This window comes from Dipteris shenzhenensis, chromosome 26 (assembly GCF_047967505.1).
Source record: "Dipteris shenzhenensis isolate YYH24624 ecotype China chromosome 26, Dip_SZ_1.0, whole genome shotgun sequence".
Classification (NCBI taxonomy): Eukaryota; Viridiplantae; Streptophyta; class Polypodiopsida; order Gleicheniales; family Dipteridaceae; genus Dipteris; species Dipteris shenzhenensis.
Genome location: NC_141621.1, coordinates 44151697 through 44168356, shown reverse-complemented (window position 1 = coordinate 44168356; position 16660 = coordinate 44151697). Strand labels below are relative to the sequence as shown.

Genomic DNA, 16660 nt, shown 5'->3' with positions numbered 1-16660 from the left:
TCCTTCTCATAAATGGATCCTATTTTTTTGCAACTAGAACCCCATGTCCCAACACTATCTTCAATATTGCACTAGAATCACAAATTATTATTCACTTGATTCACATTTTAGTGGTGTTATGTTCTCACAAATTGTATTCTCCTTGCAGTGGCGCGCACTGAAGGCATGCCTTTCTCATTTTAGTGGTGTTATATTGTATTCTCTCTCCTTGTCGTGGTCGTACTGAAGGCATGCCTTTCATGATAAACCTAGTAAAAGACACATTCTCCTCTGTTCCCCAGAAATAGGCTTTTTATAACCTTCATTTTTCACTTCCAAAAGTTTGACAAGTAGGCCATGTTTCCTCACATGTGATTATGGCCCTTAATTACACTTTGTCAAAAATCACACAGAGTTGTCACACCATAAAAGAAACAAATCCATACTTTTTCTCGGAAAAAAGGTTCAATCAATGTCAGCTGAAAGATTAAATAACTGGCCATTAAAGAATAATTAATATTTCCAATGAGAGAAAAATGCCAAACAATCATACTCTATTGTACAGAAACACATATTCTGCAACACGAATCTACATTGACCAGGATCAAAGTTTCTATCTCATTTGGAGAAGAAATCACAGGACATATCTGATAAAAGTTGCCATGCACATGATATTTCAAATCACTAAATTTAGTCAAACAAAGATACAAGCGTGTTTGAAGCTTCAAAAGCCTAACCACTCCCATATCATCTGAACTCTTGAAAGTTTGTGTGCCCCGTTTCTTTTGCATGTTCTACTGCCTCCTGAGAAGTCACCATCATAAACCAGGGCTTTTGTTTTAATAAACTCTGTGACGACAAGGTCTCTCTCTCTCTCTCTCTCTCTCTCTCTCTCTCTCTCACTCACCCACCCTACATGTCCTCGTCCAATTCTTAACATAACAGAACACACTTGCCAGAAAGTGCCCACATAAGAAAAGAAGGCTTCAAAAAAGTGGCATATTACTGCTTTGTGGGATTTGAACAAAGCATATTACATCATTCCACATTAGATATCCTTTGGCAAACAATGCATGAGCTCAGTCCAATACAAGTCATATGGTCAAGTACAATGCTACAATGTAGACACATCCAAAAGATATCTCACCAATTTCCTCTGTTGTCAAGTTCTAATACTCCAAGAGGTGGTTTATGAAGCAAACCTTGTTCTAAAAAAGAGAGGAAGAGAAGGATGTGAGAGCCACAAAGATTGGAAAACATAACGCATTATTTCTAATTCTAGTACAAGGGGTAAGTAGCCCAAGAGCCTTAGTGCTAGCATCATATGGTGACATCTCAAGTGGTAGGAGTTAAGATAATTAGCATAGAAAAGTTATGTTTTGAAGCAACTTTCTATCATGTCAATGTATGCTTAAGGAAAACCGCATCAAGAACCGTACTTTATGGCTAGGCATCATGGAAGGTAATGGTGAATGAGAGTGTGGCTGAAAGGGTGGCAAGTAGGGGAGGTGAAGGTGTGACAACAGATAGGGACGGAGCCAGAAAGATTGTCAGCATCATGGAATTGAGTTGGCAAACAGCCAGAAGAGGAGCAGAGAAGGCAGGGAGGAGAGCTGGCGAGAGTAAAAGGAGGGTTGATTCCAAGAAAGAAGCGGAGATGTTGGGAGTAAGAGAAGAAGTCGGAGGTGTGCGTATGCCCACACCCCATGAGGTTAGGCTAGTCCAGAGAGAGGGCCTTGTTGAGGGTGTGCCCGCCCCCCGTGAGGGTAGAGTAGCATAGAGACGTCCTTACGGGCCCACGTGCTACTACGTTTCAGCCCCATGTGCAGGCGCACTGCAGGTAGAGGTTTCCAGGCAGGGGACAGGCTCTCTGGGTCATCCTATGTGCTGCGTAGCAGCTCTTGGAGGCGCCTATGGTTTCGGGTCAGATCCCTGCTGATCAGGACACCGCTTGGGCTTGCTTGTGTGCCATGTGAACAGCCCCTGGAGGTGTCCTCTACTGCGCACTATGGAGGGCAGTGTGGAGGCCTTGTACCAGGCTGTTGAGTCGGCCATTGTCGTCCTCCTGGACAGACTGAGTCGGCCTATGGACAGGAGGGGCCAGCCCTCTATAGGGCTGTGTAGCAGCCTCTATGGACAGCAGGAGGGGGTCGGCCCACCTAGGCATGCTGGTCGGCCCTACTAAGACCAACCGACTGGGGGGGAGAGGAGGGGGGGGGGGGGGGGGGCTGCTGGGGCTATATATAGGCCCCCCTCCTCCCTCATTTGCCATCTCAGTTAGGAGCCTTTTGAGCAGTCTTATGAGCTCTTGGGCAGTCTTCTTCAGCAGAGGTTTTCCCCAGCAGGCCGTGGGGTTTTGGCCTGAGATCTCTTTCATTCTCTTGTCCTTTTCTCTCTTTGTGAGCAGTTTGTGTGTGTGATTGCTCTCTCTCTCTCTCTCTCTCTCTCTCATTGTGTTCAGATTCCGCTGCACTTCTCACATGTATCAGAGCCACTGTTGGCTAGAGACCCGAGGTGTCGAGGGAATGTTGAGCCAGCACACAGAGAGGAGGGATAGGGCTGTTGTTCGGAGGTGTTCGTGAGACGGAGAGTCTGAGGTGTGGACTGTCTGGGAGTCAAGGAAGGTACCTAGATTTTGAAGGGTATTTTTAAATTTGAAGGGAGGTTTTCTTAAGGGCGGGACAGCGAGGTGTGAAGGTCTTCTAGGATCATAGCCTCTTCATCACCATATCCAGCCCCTTCTTTCTGTCCATCTACTTCTCTCCTTTGATCCCATCCACCCTCCCTTCTCAATTTTATTCCCTCTTTACTTCAAGCTTGCGACCTTGTCCGAGATAGCAGAGAACAAGACAAAAATTCCAGTTTTTCCCACATTCCCGATGACTGCCAATTTGATGGAGTCAACTACGGAGTCTGGCAGGTCATGATGGAGTTTGTGCTACAGTCGTATGATTTGGCTGACTTCATTTTGTGGGAGTTGCTAGGCCTGATCCCCTTGCGTCGAACCTTGGCATCTGCTAGCAAAGGGGGGCCAAGACCATGTCTCGGCTCTGGGATGGTGTCAATGCAAGGGTAAGGTCGTCATCTTCCTTAATTGTACTCCTCATGTGATTAATCACGTGAAGCACATGACGATCGCCAAGAGTATCTGGGAGCAGTTGGCGTCCCTATACAACGGAGCCTCTCCCATGAAGAGGGTTTCCTTGAAATCCAAATGAGATTGTTGGATCCCAAGAAGTCTTCCTTGATGCGGGAGCACATAAACAAGTTATAGGAACTTCAGTAGGAGATCCTCCAGGCGGGGAAGCGATGACATGGCCATAACTCTAATCCGCTCTGTATAGTGCCTTCTAATTGTCCTTGAAGGCAAGTGGAAGGATGAATGCCTTGACCTCTGAGGAACTAGTCCCGATGCTGCTTGACCAGGAGGAGAGATGGTAGACCGTACATATGAGAGTCAGCCTAAGGCTTTGGCAGCTGAGCTAAAAGGACGGAAGCAGTTGACAGGTGAAGAACCGGAAGGACTCAAGGTGTCACGTACATGCAATTGATGTGGCTAGAAAGGTCATTATTGGTGGCAGTGCCCTCAAAGGAACGGTGACGGGATCAGTAACCAACAGGACAATGTTACCGCCACTATGACGTATACTCCAGCCTTCTAGTAAGATGCGTTGCCAACAGGCTTTCTGGATCCACAAGGAGGATTGCTTGCTTGTTTGTAACAGCAGTACCTGCCAGACAAGTGCAGTGGAAAGGGGGTCAATCACCGAGGCAGGCTTTCAGGTAGGACCTCGAGCCACGAGGAGTTGTTCCCGCTGACTGAGGTGGCAGTATGTTACCAGTTAGTATTTTGTTTCAACGTAATGACTTGGCAGATCCAGCGGGGTTCTCCTAGTGTTCTGCTGCAGCTATTGTCTACTGAGTTGCTGGAGATCCGGATGGGTCAGCAGATTGCCAGTGCGGGAATCCAGACATGGTTGATTGATCCTTGTGAGCTGTAATATGCCCATTGTCATTGGAGCACTGAAGTTCATTGATCATGTGACAGTGTACCAATTTGTACTTGAAAGGGGGCTGTCTAGTTCGGAGATAAGATGCCCATGCAGGGAAGCAGACCCTGCACTAGGGCCCGTATCAGTTGGATTATTGTTTCTAGTACCTTCTCTTGAAAGTGATGTACCAATACCAGCAGTTGGATTGTTGTACCAGATGACTTATTGTACCAGTGCCGGACCCGAGGAGTGCATCTAGCACCTGTGGCCTGGGAGCAACAATTCCAAGTTTCCAATGATCGTGCTTCTTTGACAATACCTGTGGCGGCCTTCAATGATGGAGTATCACACGATGGATTCCTCCAGTAGTTCCAGCGGCACACTCCCTAACGCCAGTGTTCCATCCAGGAGGTAAGAGGGGGTGTTGGAGGTCAACATCTCTTGATGTCACCATAGAGAGAGAGGGCCAGTGCTTGTGGGCGTGCCCGCCTCCATGAGGTTAGGCTAGTCCAGAGATAGGGCCTTGTGGTGAATGTGCCCGCCCCCCGTGAGGGTAGACTAGGATAGAGAGGTCCTTCCAGGCGCATGTGCTACCACATTTCAGCCCCATGTGCAAGTGCACTACAGGAAGAGGTTTCCAGGCAGGGGACAGGCTGTCTGGGTCAGCCTATGTGCTACGTGGCAGCTCTTGGAGGCGCCTAGGGTTGCGGGTCAGATCCCTGCTCATCAGGGCACCCCTGGAAGTCTCCTCTGCTGCGCACTATGGATGGCAGTGTGGAGGCCTTGCACCAGGCTGCTGGGTCGGCCCTTGTGGTTCTGGCATCTGCCAGGTCGGCCTCCTGGACAGACTGAGTCGGCCTATGGGCAGGAGGGGCCAGCCCCTTTATAGGGCTGTGTAGCAGCCTCGATGGACAGCAAGAGGGGATCGGGCCCTACAGCAGGTGGGTCGGCCCACCTAGGCAATGGGCATGCTGGTCGGCCCTACCAAGACCAACTGACCAGGGGGGGCTGCTGGGGCTATATATACGCCCCCCTCCTCCCTCATTTTCCATCTCAGTTTGGAGTCTTTTGAGCAGTCTTGTGAGCTCTTGGGAAGTCTTCTTCAGTAGAGGTTTTCCCCAGCAGGCTCTGGGGTTTTGGCCTGATCTCTCTTGCATTCTCTTGTCCTTTTCTCTCTTTGTGAGCACTTTGTGTGTGTGAGTGTGCTCTCTCTCTCTCACTGTGTTCAGATTCTGCTGCAATTCTCACAGAAGAGTGGTTGTTAAAGACAAATCAGCTCTCCTTTATTTATTGTTAAGTTTGCCGCCAGCATTGTGTTTTGTTTCATCTCTTTTTCGGCTATCATAAGTTTTCTGTAAAAACAGAACTCAAATAAGGATAAACTAAAGTCTTCCTGTAGTTGACCCTGCCATTTGAAGTCCTGGTTTTACATATACTTGCAACAAAAGCCCCAAAAAAATATCAGAGAAAAAAGCAATGTCAGTGGCAAACAATTATCTTAAACTTTTTTGCAGACTGCAGATCCATCAGGTAGATGGATTTTAGACAGGAATTACTTCAGACTGCACAGTGAATTGGAAAAGATAAGAATTAAGGAATGCCTATAACCTTTTGACCAATAACTCCTTTTTGGCATACACCACAGCGTAGTGTAAATTTTGAAGTGTCTGTGAACTTCCTTGTCCTGCAACAGAAATAGAAGTAAGCTTATTAATTGCACTTCCAAGAAATAATCAATGGCTTGGTCTTCAGGAATTGTTTTCTTACTCATACTCAAAATTTTAGCAATGTTTCTAGCTATCGATTCAAACTTGAAATGAAATTCATTGACTGGGTAATTTCCCTTCTGCAAGACGTAAAAGGTCTTAAGACACAGAGAAAGCCTACAAATACCTATGAGCATCTTTGACAAGACTCTCAGCTAACTTTTCAGCCAAACCGATCGTCCCAGTCTTGTCTACTGAAAAGATGGTCTGGTCCACTTCTTCAGGGGCATTTTCAAAAGGACTCAACTGCGTGACAAATGAAAGAAATTAGGAATTATTCAAGAGTTGGCAAGCACCAAACTCACAAACTGAAAGAAAAAAATGCATTCATCATACAATGATTAAAGAGAGAACGAAAAACAAGCGAAATAAAAAGGGATTTGTTAATGTCTGCAAAAGGTCAAAGAGACCCATTTAGATATACACCAGTGGATTTAAAGCACCTACAGGGGAACTAGAGGCGGCCATCACGCATGATCTAACGGAGTGCATAGCATCTCCTTCAATCATCAGTTCAGTACATCATATAGTATGTGACTACTTGAGTGTGTCTAGGTCACCTTAAACTCTTTAGGTAGAGCTCTTGTGCATCCTGTATAGCATTTATTTTGGATGAAGCTCTGGAAAGGAGACCACCATATCCCACCAGGGACATCAGGGACCCCATTCTGTTGGAAAGCATCCGCGGATACACTCTACAACATTCATGACGAGCTGATGCCCATCTTAGAAGATATCCCCCGCCCCACCTCATCCACACTTTGTACCATAGCCCACCTGAAAGAGGCAGCAAAGCCAAGGATCAGGAGGGCCTCCAAGCAGAGCTCCCCAGCCATAGGTGGGGAATACTTGCCCTAATCCTAGCCAGACTATTCCACGAATCCTTCCACAAGGGTTTCATATCTCTTGGACAACAAGACACCATCATACCTATTACCCATTCACAAGTCAGGGGATGCCTAGGATAAGCTTTTGAGATTGAGCATGTTGAGAGGACAGGCATATGGGTGCTGCGTAGGCAGGTTTCAGACGAGATCGGTCCACACTGGACCACATCTTCACTCTTAGAGCCATCATAGAGGAGGCCAAACACAGGAAACAGCTAGTATATTGTGTAGAATCCCGTAGGATAGAATAGATGCATCTTGCAAGAGGTGTGAGAGCACAATGAAAGAAAGATGGTAGTTCTCTATTATGATTGTGAGAGAGAGGTCTCTCTCTTATAGAAAGGGGGAGAAGGTAATACCTTCCCTACATAAGTGGCAATCAGCCCCTACATCAGTGGGAATCAATCCCTACATCAGTGGGATTGCCTTTGTCTTACATCATCACTTAGGTCACACACTAGACATATCATAGCACTTGATGTGCCTTTACAACACACACAAACACACATGTGACTCGCCTAGATGCACACATGCACCATAGAGCAAGCCCTTGATCATACTTATCCCAACATACCCTCCCTCAAGGGTTTGCCTCTTGCAGTGTCAAGGATACATCTAGTCTCATAGTTTCTCATGCCATCTCATGGTGGTCAAGGATAAATCTATGGCTAGGATCTCGTGCTAGCAAGGGTTCCCAAGGGTGTGAGGTTCACAGAAATGGGATAGAGAAAACACATATCACATGGTCTACATCATATGGTGACCAGAGGTGATTTACATAACATATTCTTTTTGGAGTACTACTCCAGGCAGAGAACCTCAAAATTTGACCAAGTGATGATAAACAAAAAAGACAAAGTGCCTAAAAAGCATGGTCTTCATTTTCTTCATTTACTGATGGAGTTCTTCCTTCAGGCATATTTGCTTTGTTGTTGAAGTAGTCCTTCTTGTCTTTGATCAACCAATTAGCTTTTTCTTTTGTAGACTTCTTTCCATCCACAAAATTCCATATCTTCTTTTTCAGAAGCATAAACTTGGCTTTTGTTTGCCAAGTATGGAAACTAGTTCCATAGAACTTATCAGAAAAGGTCTTAGCTTCCATGGCAAGGTCTTACCCGAGGGCAGTGTCTAGTGCCTTACAAGTGAAAATATGAGCAATAAAAAATAATCCTTCAAAGCATTTAGAGTAGCAAAGACTTGTAACCAAATTCCATACTACAAATCATAATGAAAACGATGCTTTCACTTGCATGCTTCATAGAGGTGGCTAAATGAAAGTATTCCAAGCAAATCTAGGTATAGCAACTTAAAGGAAAGCTGTAGCCACAGTTGTATTGATGCTATTCAACATTTTAAAACATCAGAAATGCTAAAGTAGCGTCAAACTCACAACATTGTCAAAACTGTCCAAAACAAAGACCAGAACTTGGAGGGTGCAATTCTCACAGCTCATAGTTCTATTCAAGGGGATTTTTATGCAGGAAGAAGGACCTTATACCAGAGAAGGGCTACCAGCAAGGAGGGGTGAAATGTTGCGCTAGGTCGCCATAGCCAGGCTTGAGAAGACAAACTGGTTTTTCGTCGTTTTCTCCTCCATCTCTTGTCCAAATGAGCTCAGATTTCAGCAGCAGCTTGCCCTCAGTGTCGTCCAGCACGGGCTCAGAGGAATTTGCACATAGGTAAGTACAGAGGCGGCATTGCGCGAAATTTCGTCAGAGAGTGTGAGTGTTGGCGTTGCGCGTACAGTCAAAATTTCTCTGAATGCTTGCAATTGGAAGTTCGCCCATACGTGAGGAGTTTGCAGCTCAAAGAATTTGGGAAAAGGTCGCTTGAAGGCAGAGAACAGAGCTCTCAAAGATTTTGGGAAGAAGGAGGAAAAATGGAGAATATGAAGAAGCTTGTAGTTTATGCTAGAGATAGCATCTAATGCTAGGCTAGGCTAGATCTAGAACCTGGAGCTCTGATACCAAGTGTAGAATCCCGTAGGATAGAATAGATGCATCTTGCAAGAGGTGTGAGAGCACAATGAAATAAAGATGGTAGTTCTCTATTATGATTGTGAGAGAGAGGTCTCTCTTATAGAAAGGGGGAGTAGCTAATACCTTCCCTACATAAGTGGCAATCAGCACCTACATCAGTGGGAATCAATCCCTACATCAGTGGGATTGCCTTTGTCTTACATCATCACTTAGGTCACACACTAGACATATCATCATAGCACTTGATGTGCCTTTACAACACACACAAACACACATGTGACTCCCCTAGATGCACACATGCACCATAGAGCAAGCCCTTGATCATATTTATCCCAACATACCCTCCCTCAAGGGTTTGCCTCTTGCAGTGTCAAGGATACATCTAGTCTCATAGTTTCTCATGCCATCTCATGGTGGTCAAGGATAAATCTATGGCTAGGATCTCGTGCTAGCAAGGGTTTCCAAGGGTGTAAGGTTCACAGAAATGGGATAGAGAAAACACATATCACATGGTCTACATCATATGGTGACCAGAGGTGATTTACATAACATATTCTTTTTGGAGTACTACTCCAGGCAGAGAACCTCAAAATTTGACCAAGTGATGATAAACAAAAAAGACAAAGTGCCTAAAAAGCATAGTCTTCATTTTCTTCATTTACTGATGGAGTTCTTCCTTCAGGCATATTTGCTTTGTTGTTGAAGTAGTCCTTCTTGTCTTTGATCAACCAATTAGCTTTTTCTTTTGTAGACTTCTTTCCATTCACAAAATTCCATATCTTCTTTTTCATAAGCATGAACTTGGCTTTTGTTTGCCAAGTATGGAAACTAGTTCCATTAAACTTATCAGAAAAGGTCTTAGCTTCCATGGCAAGGTCTTACCCGAGGGCAGTGTCTAGTGCCTTACAAGTGAAAATATGAGCAATAAAAAATAATCCTTCAAAGCATTTAGAGTAGCAAAGACTTGTAACCAAATTCCATACTACAAATCATAATGAAAAGGATGCTTTCACTTGCATGCTTCATAGAGGTGGCTAAATGAAAGTATTCCAAGCAAATCTAGGTATAGCAACTTAAAGGAAAGCTGTAGCCACAGTTGTACTGATGCTATTCAACATTTTAAAACATCAGAAATGCTAAAGTAGCATCAAACTCACAACATTGTCAAAACTGTCCAAAACAAAGACCAGAACTTGGAGGGTGCAATTCTCACAGCTCATAGCTTTATTCAAGGGGATTCTTATGCAGGAAGAAGGACCTTATACCAGAGAAGGGCTACCAGCAAGGAGGGGCGAAATGTTGCGCCAGGTCGCCATAGCCAGGCTTGAGAAGATAGACTGGTTTTTCGTCGTTTTCTCCTCCATCTCTTGTCCAAATGAGCTCAGATTTCAGCAGCAGCTTGCCCTCAATGTCGTCCAGCACGGGCTCAGAGGAATTTGCAAATAGGTAAGTACACAGGCGGCATTGCACGAAATTTCGTCAGAGAGTGTGAGTGTTGGCGTTGCGCGTACAGTCGAAATTTCTCTGAATGCTTGCAATTGGAAGTTCGCCCATACGTGAGGAGTTTGCAGCTCAAAGGGTTTGGGAAAAGGTCGCTTGAAGGCAGAGAACAGAGCTCTCAAAGATTTTGGGAAGGAGGAGGAAAAATGGAGAAGATGAAGAAGCTTGTAGTTTATGCTAGAGATAGCATCTAATGCTAGGCTAGGCTAGATCTAGAACCTGGAGCTCTGATACCAAGTGTAGAATCCCGTAGGATAGAATAGATGCATCTTGCAAGAGGTGTGAGAGCACAATGAAAGAAAGATGGTAGTTCTCTAATACCTTTCCTACATAAGTGGCAATCAGCACCTACATCAGTGGGAATCAATCCCTACATCAGTGGGATTGCCTTTGTCTTACATCATCACTTAGGTCACACACTAGACATATCATAGCACTTGATGTGCCTTTACAACACACACAAACACACATGTGACTCCCCTAGATGCACACATGTACCATAGAGCAAGCCCTTGATCATATTTATCCCAACATACCCTCCCTCAAGGGTTTGCCTCTTGCAGTGTCAAGGATACATCTAGTCTCATAGTTTCTCATGCCATCTCATGGTGGTCAAGGATAAATCTATGGCTAGGATCTCGTGCTAGCAAGGGTTCCCAAGGGTGTGAGGTTCACAGAAATGGGATAGAGAAAACACATATCACATGGTCTACATCATATGGTGACCAGAGGTGATTTACATAACATATTCTTTTTGGAGTACTACTCCAGGCAGAGAACCTCAAAATTTGACCAAGTGATGATAAACAAAAAAGACAAAGTGCCTAAAAAGCATAGTCTTCATTTTCTTCATTTACTGATGGAGTTCTTCCTTTAGGCATATTTGCGTTGTTGTTGAAGTAGTCCTTCTTGTCTTTGATCAACCAATTAGCTTTTTCTTTTGTAGACTTCTTTCCATTCACAAAATTCCATATCTTCTTTTTCAGAAGCATAAACTTGGCTTTTGTTTGCCAAGTATGGAAACTAGTTCCATAGAACTTATCAGAAAAGGTCTTAGCTTCCATGGCAAGGTCTTACCCGAGGGCAGTGTCTAGTGCCTTACAAGTGAAAATATGAGCAATAAAAAATAATCCTTCAAAGCATTTAGAGTAGCAAAGACTTGTAACCAAATTCCATACTACAAATCATAATGAAAACGATGCTTTCACTTGCATGCTTCATAGAGGTGGCTAAATGAAAGTATTCCAAGCAAATCTAGGTATAGCAACTTAAAGGAAAGCTGTAGCCACAGTTGTACTGATGCTATTCAACATTTTAAAACATCAGAAATGCTAAAGTAGCATCAAACTCACAACATTGTCAAAACTGTCCAAAACAAAGACCAGAACTTGGAGGGTGCAATTCTCACAGCTCATAGCTCTATTCAAGGGGATTTTTATGCAGGAAGAAGGACCTTATACCAGAGAAGGGCTACCAGCAAGGAGGGACGAAATGTTGCGCCAGGTCGCCATAGCCAGGCTTGAGAAGACAGACTGGTTTTTCATCGTTTTCTCCTCCATCTCTTGTCCAAATGAGCTCAGATTTCAGCAGCAGCTTGCCCTCAGTGTCGTCCAGCACGGGCTCAGAGGAATTTACAGATAGGTAAGTACAGAGGCGGCATTGCGCGAAATTTCGTCAAAGAGTGTGAGTGTTGGCGTTGCGCGTATAGTCGAAATTTCTCTGAATGCTTGCAATTGGAAGTTCGCCCATACGTGAGGAGTTTGCAGCTCAAAGGGTTTGGGAAAAGGTCGCTTGAAGGTAGAGAACACAGCTCTCAAAGATTTTGGGAAGAAGGAGGGAAAAATGGAGAAGATGAAGAAGCTTGTAGTTTATGCTAGAGATAGCATCTAATGCTAGGCTAGGCTAGATCTAGAACCTGGAGCTCTGATACCAAGTGTAGAATCCCGTAGGATAGAATAGATGCATCTTGCAAGATGTGTGAGAGCACAATGAAAGAAAGATGGTAGTTCTCTATTATGATTGTGAGAGAGAGGTCTCTCTTATAGAAAGGGGGAGTAGCTAATACCTTCCCTACATAGGTGGCAATCAGCACCTACATCAGTGGGAATCAATCCCTACATCAGTGGGATTGCCTTTGTCTTACATCATCACTTAGGTCACACACTAGACACATCACACTAGACACATCATAGCACTTGATGTGCCTTTACAACACACACAAACACACATGTGACTCCCCTAGATGCACACATGCACCATAGAGCAAGCCCTTGATCATACTTATCCCAACATATTGTTGCTTTGTGGACTTCCGAAAGGCCTTTGATTCAGTACCTCAAGCTCACCTCATCGCACGACTGCAAGCCCTACGTCTTGTACACAATTATATGGGTCGTGATGGCTATGTATGAGAGAGCCACTAGCCGATAGGATGCAAAGATGTCATATTTCTGTAGCTATCAAGCTATCTCTCGCTGTGGTGGGGGGCATGGTCTCTGGGATCTCTATATACAGTGAGCGACATCAAGGGTGACACCTTGGGTCAATCGGTCTCCTTTGAGTAGAGCAGCGATGGGCTGGACCTATATCGTGCGTGCTATGATCATCCTCTGTGGCGCCTGTTTTGCTGCTCTGCGTCCTCTCTATCCATTGATCCATGCTGCCCTCATGTCAGCTATCTCCTCATCCTCTACTCCAATGTGACTGGGGGCTAGCTCAAAGGCATAAAAATCAATTACGTGTCTCGGTGTCCTGTCGTGTTGTCCCCTCCTACTGTTGTCTGATCTGGTGTAACAGAGTCTCCCTGTGGCACCGCATCTCCATCAAAAAGAGGCCAACACACACTCTTCGTCCCCAACCCAAGTCCGTGATGTGTATAACTAAATAATAGGTCCAGCCGTATGATACGGTTGATCTCATCTGATGGGATCTGAAGGGATGGGGAGTCCTGATTATACTAAAAAGAGGGGAGGCGATCCATCTGAATGCCCTAAGACCGAATCATTTGGAGATGTGTGCATACCCGACTTTGCTGTCCTCGCAGTCGGCTAGCTATCGGGACGACTCTAGTGCCAACCTAGGTAGTCTCCATCTAGGTAAGACCCATACCCTGTGTAGATATGCCATTGTCTGGAAGATGACATCAATCTGCATAACGGTGTCACAGTGAACTCATCCTGTATGATCTGGCGAGGGACTGACGGCTTTCTCCTAATCATCCTGGACCCCATGGTAACCTGTAGCCTCTCGAACCTCAGCTGTCGATAGATTACATGCCCAGAAGGGTGCTACATACATGGATGCCGCTCTCACTAGTGTATCAAAGAGCCACCCCTTCGTCGGGGGATCCTGCAAGTGTGCCCGGAATCACTGTCTCTCTAGCCAAGCTAGATACCCCTACTCTCATGTGAGTCACGCCCATGCTCCGTGTGTCATCGTGAAGAAATCCTCCAAAACTTGCTCCAAGATAGGTATATGATTGTACTGTCTCCACTAGCGTGTGAAACTATGTCGCTAAAGTATTGCTCATGATGTGTTGAAGATCATAACCTTGGTTTTGCCAAGATTGACCATCAAGTCTCTCTCTTTGCAAAACACAGCTAGAGCCTTAAGATGTCACTGTAGGCTTGCCGCAGAAGAGGAGATGAGAACTATGTCATCTACGTATAGTAGTATTTGTATAATCAAATCTGCAAGCAAGGATTCATCTCCTCCTAAGCAGTCAATGAACGTCGTAATCTCATCAATGTAGAGCCCAAAGAGTGTTGGAGAGAGGGCGCACTCAATCCGATCGTGCTCTCAATCCAATCTGACAAACCGCCAAGCGCACGCGCCCTCCCTCTAACAAACTCATATACGCTCATCACGCCCCAAATCATGACTTGCGGTATCTGCATCTCTTGAAATCTCCAAATCAGGCGGGCTCGTGATACTGTGTCAAAGCCTTCCGAAAAACTGCGAAGCAAGCATAGGCTTTCTCGAACCTGGATCTCGCCTCCTCAATGACTGCCTGTAGAGTGAAATGTGCTCGAGGTTGGAATGCTGCCATCAAAAACCCGCCTGTCCTAGTGCATGCTGTCCATGTGCCTCAGTATAGCAGCTGATCACTTGCTCTAGCAACGATCCATATATCTTGGCCAATGTATGGCCTATCATGAGTGTGTGGTAGTTCCCCATATCCATAGGGTCCCCTGCCTTGTGTATCGGTACAATAGTAGTGGTGCTCCACGCAAGAGGAAAGCCATGACATATCGCATGATTAAACATATGTGCTAGGATCGGAGCTAGGATCTCATGCCTAGGGAGAGGGAAGAGATTCGAGGCATTTAAAGTAGGGGAAGGGGAGGTGGGAAGTGATTTGGGACCATATTGCATTAGGACCTAAGCACGGAGGGCCGTATAGATGCGAACACGAGTTTTGCGTGATTAAGGACTAGTATATTTTCTTATCAGTGACATTTTTAAGCAAACAACTTATTTTATGGAGTGACTATGGAAGGAGAGCAACACACGTGGTTTAACAAGAGTGAAGCTTTTCATTTTACCCCACTATGTTACCTCCCTAATAAGCTTTTTGTGCACACTAGGACGTTTAGACTTTTCATATTCTTCATTGAGTATTTTCATGTTCAACTTGTTGCTTCCCTCTGCACCCTTCCTTCTTTCTTTGCCTCCCTTTTGTTGTCCTCGTCTTCTTTCCCGTGCCAGCAAACTTCATCCACCAAATGGACTCTTAGTGCGCTAAGAGTGGCAATGGCATTGTTCCTTCCCTTTTCATAAGTCATTGAAGCTCGATTGTCCTTCAAAAAGAGCCGCCACTAGTCTCAAGTGTTTCATTAAACTAGCAATGCAACACAACAAGCAGCTAGTTCACAAGGAGAATCCTCATGTGTGCTTGATTAGAATACATAGCTAAATTGGAAAAGCAAATTCGGTTTATAAAAAGACATCAGTAATACCTTGTAGAGAAGCGATGCAAGGGGGAATCCAGTAAAGAAGCAATCTCACATGGAGTACAAGAATGAAATAGAATATGTAATAGGGTAAAGTAGCTAGTTATTGTTGTAATCTCAGACTATTAAGATTTGAAAACACCCTTCGAGGGGTCCTATGCAATCGCATTGCTGAGAAGAGATACAGAACAACGTTGGCTGCCAGTGCTAGGAGACCAAACCTTTGTGCAAAACAAAAAGCTTCTCAATCATTCAGTCTACTCATATCAAAGAAAATAAGCAAGTGATACAGTGCTTAAACAAAGCAAGACTTAGGCATGCCACACAATAGCCACAACAGAACTGAGGGTCTAGTAGGAGGGACGCGTGGAAAGGGCGAAGTCTTGAGGTTTGCATTTTGTAGAGGTAGTACGCTCAAGATTAGAAAGTAGTTTTCCCAAGTAAATTATGGCTGTCCAAAGGGAAGCCTACCTTGGATGGTATATTCTCAACTATTTAATGAGCTCACATCGAGGAAAATGAGTAGCAAGGAATACACAGAGGGCTTCAAAGAAGCAAAACTTAGTCAACAACTGGAAGAGCGGAGATATGGTAATGATGGAGGCAAAGAATCTCAAGGCTTCTTAGAATGTAGTACACATCATCAACAAGACAAAGATCAAAGCACTCAATGGAATTACACTATGTTTAGAATCTAAATTCCATGTCCATATCTAAAATGAGAAAGGGAGGAAGTGAACAGGACTTTGAAAGAATGAGCCTATTGATATTTTATTTGATAATGTAGTACTAAAACTTTACTAGAGGAGGGGCCATTTAAGAGGTAAAGGTAAGAGGATAAAAGAGAGGTTTCGTACATACCTCAGAATGTCATTGTCTTTTTGGATGACATACTCGTGTCTAGAAAGGATTATGTGAGCATATGGAGCATTTGAAGACAGTCTTGACTATTCTTTGAAGAGAGGCGCTCTATGCTAAGATGTCAAGATAGTCTTGACTATTCTTCGAAGAGAGACGCTTTGTGCTAAGATGTCCAAATTTGAGTTCTTAAAAGAGGGCTGTTATATCTAGTCCAGATCGTATCAGCTGGACGTATCCATATTGTATTAAAATGGCAGCGGAAGATGCAAACGAACTGAAATTATAGAGCCACACAGAGAACACTAGAGATAACAAAATGTACCACCACTGATCTGCTGTAAATCAGCCCTTAAACCAGGGCAGAAACTGAAATACAAGATATCTTGAATAAGATAGAAAACAGGAGCTGCTGGAGAGGCTGAACTGAAGCAGAGAAAAAGGGGGAACACAAGAAAGCTGAAGCCTGAGAGCACGGAGGCAGGAGAAGCCTGAAACAAAGAGGCAGAGGCCTGGAGTGGGGAGGCAAGAGCCCTGAAGAGGCAAGATCTGCTGCGGGAGTGTGGGCAGCCAACTGAGCAGCTGAGAGGGGGCTCTGAGGGGATGGTCAGGAGCAGGCTGTATGCTGGAGCCTTGAGGAGCTGCAAGAAGTGTTGTAGGAAATGAAGGGAAGGAGGCCCTTTTATAGGGCAGGCCAAGGGGGGAAGTCGGCCAGTTTGACTGGACCGACCAGCCTGGTCGGTCAGG

At 44.8% G+C, this 16660-nt stretch overlaps 1 protein-coding gene across 3 annotated transcripts in view; it reads right to left on the bottom strand.

Annotated features, from left to right (window-relative positions):
• Positions 1-463: 463 nt before the first annotated feature.
• The window catches only part of LOC147885135 (OTU-like cysteine protease family protein), a 42358-nt gene continuing 26161 nt past the window's right edge, over positions 464-16660 (bottom strand). For all 3 annotated transcript variants that reach the window (XM_087397649.1, XM_087397647.1, XM_087397648.1), the window contains exons 7-9: positions 5865-5983; positions 5580-5655; positions 464-783 (exon numbers count right to left, since the gene is read on the bottom strand). In XM_087397649.1, coding sequence (XP_087253775.1) covers positions 727-783; positions 5580-5655; positions 5865-5983 — 252 coding nt within the window. In that variant the 3' untranslated portion in view covers positions 464-726. The remainder of the gene's footprint in view (positions 784-5579; positions 5656-5864; positions 5984-16660) is intronic.